We start from the raw sequence: 12022 nt of genomic DNA, 5'->3' as shown, positions 1-12022 counted from the left end.
GAAGCAGATATGGTTCATCCTATGAAATGTTTAGTGTGATAAATATCACCAATATTCAGTAATATCTGGTCCTCTATTTTACTTTGAGTATGCACAGAAATTCACCTCTTTGCCCTTTTGAAGTTAAGCATGGCCATGTGACCAGCTCTGATAATGATAAACTGAGAAGAAATGTTGCACCCAGGTTGAAGCACCTGATTACCAGTGGTGGATACTCCAGCCTTCTCTTTCCAGGCTGCTGCAAGCCTGGAGCCTCCTGGTGAGATGGTGGCTGTTGAGCAGATTACAGAGCCCCCTGCCGACCCAAAGAAGAAATGCAGCCTGAGCAAGAAAAACCCTTGTTAAGGGATTTTAGGGGTAGTTGTTACCACAGTGTGCCTTGTCTAACCTGACTGCTACAGTTAGTCAATCTTCTTCTGAGTGAAATGTAGAATTAACAATAGTTCAAGGAGAGAAAGTAATCATCCAAAATCAGCCACACATAGATTCCATTCTGGAGGAAATGTGGATGTTTATTACTTAATTCTATCACTGTTTTCCACACACAAAGAAAATAATAATAATAATAACCTTAAAGAAACAACGTTGACTGTGTTAACACAAAATTTGTATTGACCATGTCTGATTAAGAAAAGAACTATGTTGGGGCACCTGGGTAGCTCAGTCAGCTGAGCATCCGACTCTTGATTATGTTTCAGGTCATGATCACAGGATGGTGGGATCAAGCCCTGTGTCAGGGCTTGTGAGGAAGTATAGGAGCCTCTCTCCTCCCTCTGCCCTCCCTCTGCTTGAATGCTCTCTCTCCAATAAAAAACTTTAAAAATAAAGAAAAGAACTATGTCACAATCACTCAGTATTTCTAACCCGTTTTTCTTGTCAATGACACGATCATTGTAAGTATTTTTATTGTTTTTCTCACCACAAAAAAAAAGGATGTATGACTTATCTTTTCTAAATAAAAACACTTTACTTATTATTGCTTTAAAACCATATTTTAAAAGGAAAATCTACTTTAAAGCCAGGCAATAGGAAAAGAAACCTACAAGCCTATATACACAGGGACACATCTGTCAATTTCATGGCCATTTTGAGAGCCCATTGGCTATTAACTGGCAATTAATTAGCTAATGAGAGCCCATTCGTGGCAGATTTGTTCTGTTAGTAAAACACTTACCAAGTACTACCAGAAGGGTCATCATTCCCAAAAGCACTGAAAGAGCCATCTTCCCTCTGATAGAGAAGTTCTCTCTGATAACCTGAAGACACAAAAATAGATAATCAATGTATCACAACTTGAAATGAATGAGTTTCTAATCATGACTCTATACTGAGGAAACATGAACAGAGAATGGGAAAGAAGATATCAAATTAAGAACTAATATTGAATACTTTCTACATTAAGTGCTGTGAGAGATTTAAAATATCAACACTTTTTAAGTAGAATGTGTAAAATAAGAACTGTGATAACCCCAAATTAAATTCAGAAGAATACTATAACAGAGACAACAATTCTAGCTGTTTTAAAGCAAGCAAAATTAAAGGCCAAGTTTTATTTAACTCTGTAGTGTTGACTACAATAGTTTCCATGCTTAATCATATAAAACTGTTTGTACCTAAAGTATCATAATTAAAGTTTAAGGCTAAAATGAAAGGTAAAAATACTTTCAATTTTTAGGCCAACAATAGCAGGGGAAAATTGCTAAATAATCTAAGAGAATTGCTTTAAAATTTTTTGGCCATGGCCAACTGAGGTAAACCAAAGGACCAACTGGTGTACCAACCACCTCAATCCAAATTCTCATTATAAAAAAAAAAGAAAGAAAAAAACATGGGGTGCCTGGGTTGTTCAGCCAGTTAAGTGTCTTTCACCTCAGGTCAGGATCTCATGGTTCATGAGTTTGAGCCCCACATAGGGCTTTGTGCAGACAACTCAGAGCTTTGGTTTCTCTCTCTCTCTCTCTCTATCTCTCAAAAATAAATAAACGTTTTAAAAAACTAAAAAAACAAAAAACAAAAAAGAACCCAGCAGTGGTAATGAAGTCTCACTATACAAGTAAATCGAGGAGGGGGTTAAGGCTCATGCAGCTGCTTTAATAAAAGCAGATGATTCATATTCGCAAACAAATAGTGCAAATAAGGCAGATGTTTCATATTTGCAAAGCAATGCATGCAGGTCTCAAAGACCAGTGACTGAGAAATCATAGGCCAAACACTAAAAGATTCACCAAACAACCCACAACAAAGTAAGTTGCTAAAAATGAAATTAAAATAGCAGTAATTTATCCAAGATTCCACTACAGGCAGGTGATGTCACACAGGATGAACTTTGCAGCATGGTCACATAGAGCCTGGCAACCAGAAACATTTTTAAAATGTTGAATTCAATCCCTCGTAAACTCCAGTAACAAAAAAAGTTTACTTTATGAATAACACATTTTAGAAGAATCAATAACTAGAATTATTCATATTTAACTAACAAAACATGAGCATTAATGGTTTAAAATTATAATCTGCTCTTGCCATGTCCCAAACTGTCCTCCCTTCTTGCCTTTCCCAAGACACCCAGATCTGAGTATCTGACTTAAGCTACAATAAGATAAAGAGTGTAAAAAACAAGACACTGTTTCATGGTGATCTTTAACACCTATAGTAAAAGAAATATAAACAACATTTAGGTGATGTCAGAATTTTGCTTAATTTAAACAATGGGGTTATAATCTTGATATTTAAAACTGAAATACTACAGTACGATAATTAAATATCCAACCTTTATCCAACACTATGTGTCAGAAACTGTTCAAAGCCCTTTCAGATATTAACTTAGGTAATTCTCACAACAACCCTATGATGGAGATGCTATCTAGAGGTAGCATCTTGAGGGATAATGACACTGGAACTCAGAACACGCCAAGTGCAAGGTCATACAGCTGGGAGGTATTGAAGCCAGAAATTAGCCAACTTCTATGACCGGACATAGCCAAGGTTTATGTCTCCAAAGCTGCTGTTTCCTGCTAGCTCACAGAACTCTTTCAGTGATTAATGTATGAAAAGTCCTCAGAACAGTACGTTTTACATGGCAAGCCCTCAATGAACAATAGGTATCACTCCATACTATGAGCATAGGATAAGGCTTTCTAACCATCCAATTTTTAAGAAAATATTTAACAAATTTAACCACAAAAATTGTTCTAAACTTTTCCATGGCAAAACGCACCATTAGCAAAGTTAAAAGATGATGAATTAGAAGAAAATATTTGCAACATGTAACACAGATAAATGGCTAATGTCCCTAATATTAACATATATATTTTATATATATCTTTATATATGATTACTACATATCTACACATATATTTACATAAAGTATATTTTAAGTTTAGAGAAAAAAAAGTAAAAATCCTACGGAAAAAAATGGGACAAAAGAAAAAAACAATTTCACACACACACAAAAAAGAGAGAGATGGACCTCAATATATGAGAAAATGTTCAACTTCGTAAGTGAAATGCAAATTAAAACTACATTGAGATACTATTTTTCACCCATCCTATTAGCAAAGATTCAAAAGTTTGACCACTCATTCCCTTGGGAAGGCTGTAAGGAGACCAGTACCTCTTTCATTGCTAGAGGGAACTCAGAATGCACAACTGCTGTGTAAGGGAGTATCTATACCTTTTGACCCAATAATTACACTTCTAAGATTCTACCCTGAAGATACACCTCCAACAATCCAAAAATATGTGCAGAAAATTATTCATTGCAGCATTATTTGTAATTGCAAAAATACTGGAAGTAGGTGCGCCTGGGTGGCTCAGTTGGTTAGGCATCTTACTCTTGATTTCAGCTCAGGTCATCATCTCACAGTTCGTGAATTTGAGCGCCACATTGGGCTCTGTGCCAGAAGCCTGAAGCCTGTTTGGGATTCTTTCTCTCTCTCCTCTCTCTCTCTGCCCCCCCCCATACATTCTATCCACCCACTTCTCTCTCTCTCTCTCTTTCTCTCTCTCCTTCCCTCCCTCCATCAAAATAAATAAATAGGGGCGCCTGGGTGGCTCAGTCGGTTGGGCATCCGACTTCGGCTCAGGTCATGATCTCGCGGTCCGTGAGTTCGAGCCCCACGTCAGGCTCTGTGCTGACAGCTCAGAGCCTGGAGCCTGTTTCAGATTCTGTGTCTCCCTCTCTCTCTGACCCTCCCCCGTTGATGCTGTCTCTCCCTGTCTCAAAAATAAATAAACGTTAAAAATAAAAAATTAAAATAAATAAATAAATAAATAAATAAATAAATAAACTTAAAAAGAAAAAAAAAAACAAAACACTGGAACTACCTACATGCCCCTGAGTTGGAGACTGATTGAATAAACTGTAGAACATATTCAGTGGAGTCTATGCAATTGTGAAAAAAAGATGAGGAGTATGTCTCTGAACTCATAAGAGTGATTTCCTGGATGCACTAGTAAGTGAAAAAGACAAAGTCTAAAATAGCATGTATCATATACTACCTTTTGTGTAAGAAAAAGAGGAAATAAGAAAAAATATATATGTGTTCATTTCTGCAGAGAAAAAGAAACTAGAAATGAAGTTACCCACAAGGAGTTGGGAGAAGGGATACAAGAGGGAGAGATACCCCTTCACATATACCTTTTAGAATGTTTGACTTTTGGAAACATATTAATGTTCTACATATTCAAAAAAGAAAACAAGTAAGAATAGAAAAAAAATGATAGGCATTATTAACACTACTTTAGCTCACTTCAACATGTTTTAGTCTTCATAAACCTTGAAAATAACATATCATATAATCTCTTTCTTTTTCAGAGGCAGTCAGAGTTCACAGAGAAGCAGAATAACTTTCTAGTGTTTACAAAGGAAATTAGCAAAAGAGTCCAAGACATTCTCCCTCAATTTCCAATTCAAGACTAAATCCACCAGATAGCAGAGTTTCACTGTGAACTCAATGTGACAGAGGAGGGGAGGAAAGGAGAAGGCAGGAGATGAGAGGAGGGAGGGATGGAAAGGAGAGGAGAAAGAAGAAGAAAAGAAAATGTTCAGGACCCATCATCACTAAAGGAGGTGCCTCTGTGGGGAGAAGGACCAATTTCTAAAAACAGGACCATGTGCCTCCAAGCCCCCAAATCACGTCAACAACTGCAGTTCCAAGTATGAGTTATTGTAAAACCAGAGAGATGAGATCATGCAGATGAGATCAGTGCTTATGGAAATTACCCCTCAGGTGGCTGACCTCCAACAGTCCCCATTAATATCAACAACTAACACCATTCCTCTCCTAGGGGCAGCCAGCGCAGAGGAGGGGGAGGACTCACAGACAATCTCTAGTTGTGGAGTATATTTCTTGAGCTGGCTTAGATGACCCTAGACTCCAAACCTCCAGCTCTGCTCCTATGGCAGAACAAAGAAGAGAATCAGAACCTAGAGAGAGGAACTTCTATGACTCTCCTCATAGGAATATCCTTTGAGGTTTCCTTCCTCACCTTAAACCAGCCATGCATCATCAGAGAACCCTCAGCTGCTTATCCTGAAGGACCCTGTTGACTTGGCTGGAATATTTACCATAAACACAACGATTCAACATTCAAGGGCAGTCACCTCAGTTAGAGACTTTTCGTGATAGGTAAAAAAGGCAAAACTATGGTCTTCTCTAAAAGTTTATGAGGAAATAGAAGTATTGCCCTAAGTTCCTAGTTTCATGAATAGCTCTTGAGTTAGAAAGCAATAGTTCAGTAGGAATTAGGAGATACTTTTCAAAACTAAAATACAGAAGAAGTTAAGAGTTGATAGGATAATGACCCAGGAACTATTATTTATAAAGGGCCAGACAAGATACATACTTACTGGGTCATGAATTTTCTTTGGAATGGCCATGAATGTAAAATATTTTTAATTTATCATAAGAAAAATGAAAACACTGTTCATAGAAACAACTAGAAAAAGACTCTAAACATAATGTGACTTGGTTTACCTCAAGTGTCAAAATTACATTTAAACAAAAGAAGTAAAATCACCTCCTTGTAACTCTATCACTCACCTCCTCTGGTAAAAAGCTGATAAAAAACATTTTCTGTACTAAAAGAAAAGTAATCATCCTCAACACCCTTACTCTGTATGATACCGCACATGGAAAGTGCAAACTTACTTCCTGGATTGTTAGTTTTTCAGTGTCTTCACTATCGCCTCTAGCCGCTCTTGTGACGACCAGAAGCAGCAGCAGAATTCTCAAACCTATTTTTCCCGTTTTTATGTCAATGGAAAAAATACGATGCGTTTTCAACTAGGCTTGGTCTGAGTCTACGCTTGAAAAATAGAGCCACAGGCACTATGATTTAAATATCTGAGGAAAACAAGTGGTTTAAATCTCTAATTCACAGGATCTCTAATCCTTATCAAAAACAGTTTTTGTTTTATGGTTCTATTTTTTCTTTCTGACAGCAAAAGAGACTTCATTCAATGATGTAGCTGTTGTTTTGAACAAAAAAACAATGGGTTAGGTTACAAGGCTCCTGGGCCAAGCATGATTTAAGTAAAACAATGCGCTGTTCATAAATGACATTTAAATAATATAATCATGACTCATGCCAAAGCCACTTTAATTTCTTGAAAAATAAAAACAACTACGGTATATTTAAAGGACTTTGGCAAATGTGATGGCAAAAGAAAAAACAGTCTCTGAAATGAGACACTGATTTCATAATGAAAATCATTATACCAAGAAGCTTTTGTCCACTACTTTGAAATACAATTCAGTTCAGCATGTGAAATAATGTGTTTGGGGGAACTCCACTGTGTTGACTTCCATCAGCCACTTCGCCAGCTCAAAAGGTGAGCTGAAGCCACGGGTCCCATTTCCTAGCTAAGAAGAACCTGCCAAGGCCAGGTAGAACCTTTAGTGTTTATAAACAATCATTGAATTACGGAAGTACTTGAGAGATGTTCTGGGCCCAATCTCCACTTTAGGATGATGAACGTAAAGCTCAAAGAAATTAATATTGACAGTAATTCATTCATCCAGTCTGTATTTATGGAGTTGCCTATATAGTGACACAATGGTGAGAAGATTAAACACGGTGCCCACTGTCAGGGAGCTTACCTTCTAGCGAAGGAGACACACAGATAACAGGCAAACAAGTTAATTTTAAATAATGTTAAATGTGGTGAAGAAGGGGCACCTGGGCAGCTCAGTTGGTTAAGCATCCAACTTCAGCTCAGGTCGTGATCTCACGATCTGTGGGTTCAAGTCCGCATCAGGCTGACTGCTCAGAGCCTGGAGTCTGCTTCGGATTCTGTGTCTCCCTCTCTCTCTGACCCTCCCCTGCTCGTGCTCTCTCTCTCTCGCTCTCTCAAAAATAAATAAACATTAAAAAAAATTTTTTTTTGAAGTGTGGTGAAGAAAATGAAATGGAATCATATAAATGAGAGTTTCTAAATGGAAAGGAAAGGCCATTCTGAGGGAAATGCCACCTAAATGATGAGAAGGACCCAAGCCATGGAAAGACCAGGGAAGAGGATCCCAGGAGAAGAAAGAGCAAGGTGAGAGACCCTGAAGCACCATGGGGCTGGGAGTGAGTGTTCCAAATGTAGCCAAGAGTGAGCCAAGGGAGGGCAGCCTCAGGCAAGGTGAGAGAGGGAGGCAAGGCCAGTTCACCCACTGGAGAACCCATTAAAGAATTTTAAGCAAGGAAGTGACATGATTTTAACATTTTCAAAACATCCCTTTTATTATATGGCAAGCCTGTATTGAAGGGGAATGGGCATAACAGACAGGCTTTCCAAAGGGAAGCCACTGGAGTTGTCCAGGAGAGCAGTGACAGTATTTGAATGGAAGGATTCACCACGGGATGGAGACAGTGGAAGAATTTCACATTTGCTTTTGAGGCAGATGGACAAGACTTACTTGTTGACTGTGGAACCTAACTCCCTGGTCAGATGCAACTAACTATACTATGCCTAAGAGTTATTGGGTGTTTAATGTGTTAAAGTATGAAAATGTTTTATTTAACCTTCAAAACAGCCCCATGAAGTGGGTATTTTATTAGCCCTGTCTTGTGGGTGGGAAAACGAGGCTGGGGGAAACCAGCCTAACATTACAATTCATAAAGCATATAAAATATGGAATTATGTGGCATTTTCTAAAATATTTTGCTTTATTTCATTAAATTATCCCAAAGAATATGTACCAAAATTATAAAAAGCAACAGTCTAGGTCCTATGTACTTTCTGCTTGAAGTCAGTCACACCAAATTTTGAATACGTCAGAATCTTGTTTTCAAACAGTACAGAGTTAAATTATGACAATCCCAAATATTCTTCATCTCCTTTAATATAACCATTATGGCAATGTGTAAAATCTCATTTGTTTTTAGCATGGCACTGACTACCACAGGGAGCACTTGGTGCCACTTCCTAACCCTAATTATGATAGAACTTGAAAATATAAGCTCTTGCGTTTAAATACGAACGATCTACAAATACATGTATGAAGGAGGATAATTTAAAGTGTATTTATTTATTTTTGAGAGAGCGTGAGAGAGAACAAGTAGGGGAGGGGCAGAGGGAGAAGGAGACAGAGAACCCCAAGCAGGCTCTGCACTGCCAGCACAAAGCCTGACACGGAGCTCGAACTCATGAACCATGAGATCATGACCTGAGCTGAAATCAGGAGTCAGACGCTAAACCAACTGAGCCACCAAGGTGCACCTGAAGGAGGATAATTTTAAATGGGCAGCTCTGTCTGGAAAGAACCAATTGCTAGATCTTTGAGGACTTCCTGGAACACCTAACCCGATTTGAGGCCTGCAGGGCCTGTCTCTAATCTGAGGGAAAATATACCACTATCTCTTTCCCCCACAGCAGCACCCACGTCACACCCCGCTCTGATTCCAGTCCCTGGCCCTCCTCAGTTTATCCTCTCATGCAGCCTATGGCTCCTGACTCACAACCCCCTTCCTCTCTCTTAGCCCTTGTCTGTGCCAGCCTACCCCAGGGAGAGCTTTGGACACTGGTTAGCTTTTCCTCTTCGCTCCCACATCTTACAGCTCACTCTGGTCTAACCTGACACTTCAGATTCTAACCTTTGCTGTCTCCTTCCCTATAGGAGCCCACATTCCTCTCTCACTATTTTATCAGAAGCCCCATTGAGACCTCTTGCACATTGGCCATACTCAAGCATCTTGGCCAATTCCTGGACCTTTTCCATCCTAAGCTTACTGCTTTTAACAACCTAAGAACATTGCAAAGTAAAGTGATCCCCTATAGGTCTGAGGAAGAGCATGAATTCCAGAACCAGATCACCTGGGAGTAAACAGGGGTAAGTTATGTAACCATCCTGTGCCTCAGTTTCCTCATCTGTAAAATGGTAGTAGTGACGGTACACCCACCTCCTAGTGTTTTGGGGAGAAGTAAATGAAAACACTTGTAAAACATTTAAACAGGGTTAGTTATTACCATTATTACATAAAATTTTGTTCAGGATAAACACGCCCCTACATAATGAGGGAACCTGGAAGAAAAGCTCACACCAAAATAGTGTCTTTAAGCTTTCTAATTCTTAACTGTAGAGAAGTTAACAAAACCTAACAGCTGGCCTCTATTTGCATTTAACGCATTCATCCTAAAAAAAAAAAAAAAAAAAAACCAATAACAAAACACTTGGGAGTTTAAAAGTGTGGACTCGATTTTTAGATTATACTGAACAAGGATTTTTTTAGCATTTTTCATAAACCACTCTAATCCTCACCTCAGCAGGTGTCCCAAATTGTAACGAGAGATAAACTCAGCCACACAGAGATTTGGCTAGAAGTTCCCTAACATGGAAGAGCAAAAGCGAGACTGAAACTTTGGGTGGTTGGCTTCTGGAGTATTTGAGGAAATCAAATTTACTTTATTCTTGTTAAAAATGTTTTTGTTGTTCTCTAAGTATGGAGTGTAAGAGCATGGACTCTCAGGCCAGGCAAGGAGTTCAAATCCCATCTCCGCCACTCACTTGCTACGTGACCCTGGGAAAGTTAACTTTTCTGTGTCTCAGTTTCCTCATCTGTAAAAATAGGGGGACAATACTAACACTGTGAGCATTAAATGAGGTATTAAGGGGGCGCCTGGGTGGCTTAGTCGGTTGGGCTCCGACTTCAGCTCAGGTCACGATCTCACGGTCCGTGAGTTCGAGCCCCGCGTCGGGCTCTGGGCTGATGGCTCAGAGCCTGGAGCCTGTTTCCGATTCTGTGTCTCCCTCTCTCTCTGCCCCTCCCCCGTTCATGCTCTGTCTCTCTCTGTCTCAAAAATAAATAAACATTAAAAAAAAAATTTAAATGAGGTATTAGGTGCAAAGGGCTTAGAACACTGCCTGGCACATATAAGCACTCAGCTAATGATAACTGTTGTTATTTGCAAGTTGCAGGCACAAAGCATCTGGTGTCTGGGAACAGACACCTCTCAAGGAGTCAGGGGAGAGTAATCCCCAGTGTGGCATTTTCTGAAGGGCCAGCAGGGCCTCCCCATGCAAACTGTTCCCTCCTAACTCCCACCTACTTGACACTTTAAACTCACTGAGAAGGTGCCTGCCCCATGACACCACATGTGTTTATGTACAGACTGTCTTCACTGAACAGAGAATTTCTTGAGAAGAAAGGCCCTGACCTCCTCTGTTTCCTTAGCAGTGGAACTGACACTGGCACTAACAGATACTCCATAAATGTGGGATGAATAAATGAACAATCAGTCCTCTACATGTTTAGTAGCTTTAAATTTTAGGCCCCTTATTAAAATGCAAGCCCCTCTAGGGGCGCCTGAGTGGCTCAGGTGGTTAAGTGCCATTACTTCAGCTCAGGTCATGATCTCACAGCTCATGAGTTCGAGCCTTGCATCTGGCTCCGTGCTGACAGCTCAGAGCCTGGAGCCTGCTTCAGGTTCTGTGTCTCCTTTTCACTGCCCTTCCCCCACTCACACTGTGTGTGTGTGTGTGTGTGTGTGTGTGTGTGTGTGTGTGTGTCAAAAATAAACATTAAAAAAATAAAATACAAACCCCCCTAGACACTAACTCCTTAAACATGTTAGCAGCAATTTGTGACAATTACATCTTCCCATTGCTCATTCTTTTAGCACATTTCAGCACCATCTAGTCCTACAACCACAGAGCAAGGGCAAATCACTTTATTCTGAAATATGGCATAGGGTGAATTCTGCCTAAAAAAAAAAAAAAAGTTTTTACAAATAAAAGCATATTTCTAAAATGCTTACCTTGCCTCATAAATGAAAGGGCTTTTTCTTTTAAGTTTTCTGTCAGTTGTTTCTTTTTAGTTAGGTAATCCAAAACATAAATATTTGGAGCAAAATTTATCATATTCTGTTCACCACAGCCATAAGGCATCCGAATCAATGAGGCCAAGCCATTGATGGAAGAACCAAGGATATCCCCTGAAAGCACAAGATATTCAATACATTCAGCAAATACTCAATAACTGTACTTCCTGGTGGCAGTGAGACTCCCATTAAGTACAGAAGGCATCGGACACTGAAGCAATAGTTATTCCACTGCTTGGAACAGAGTACAAACATTACATCAAACTTTTAGGAAGACTGGCCAAATAACTGATAACACAGTGGCAATGAACTTGTAAATTATGTGATACATTAGACTCTTAGCTCAGTTAAAGATGTGGCATACACTAGGCAAAAAATAAGTTTAAAAAATAATTCTTGGACAAAAATATGTCAGGGATTGATCATCAGGAAACCATCATTTTTATATAGGAAAGGAATGTTTTATTAGTAGTATTCTTCACATAGCTAGAACCTCATTCTGATTTCTTACTAAGACACTATAAGATTTTTTTAAGAGCAAGGCTTAGAGTAGTTTTCACTGTGTTCTATTTAGCAACAACAAAGTAGAATTAACAAGTCAAAGTCTTTCAATGAATATCACAGTCAAAAAGGATTAGGAATATTCTTCAAAGTTAGTAATCTAAAATTAAACAAAATGCATGTTTAAGAGACACCTCTATCCAAATTCTAATACCA

The 12022-nt window shown here is 39.0% G+C and overlaps 1 protein-coding gene across 1 annotated transcript in view; it reads right to left on the bottom strand.

Annotated features, from left to right (window-relative positions):
• The window catches only part of CD109 (CD109 molecule), a 161706-nt gene that overhangs the window by 20118 nt on the left and 129566 nt on the right, over window positions 1–12022 (bottom strand). Inside the window, exons 27-28 of the mRNA XM_049653909.1 lie at window positions 11243–11419; window positions 1175–1256 (exon numbers count right to left, since the gene is read on the bottom strand). Of these exons, the coding sequence (XP_049509866.1) occupies window positions 1175–1256; window positions 11243–11419 (259 nt within the window). The remainder of the gene's footprint in view (window positions 1–1174; window positions 1257–11242; window positions 11420–12022) is intronic.

This window comes from Panthera uncia, assembly GCF_023721935.1.
Source record: "Panthera uncia isolate 11264 chromosome B2 unlocalized genomic scaffold, Puncia_PCG_1.0 HiC_scaffold_24, whole genome shotgun sequence".
NCBI classification, from domain to species: Eukaryota; Metazoa; Chordata; class Mammalia; order Carnivora; family Felidae; genus Panthera; species Panthera uncia.
This window is presented reverse-complemented; position numbering and strand designations above follow the sequence as displayed.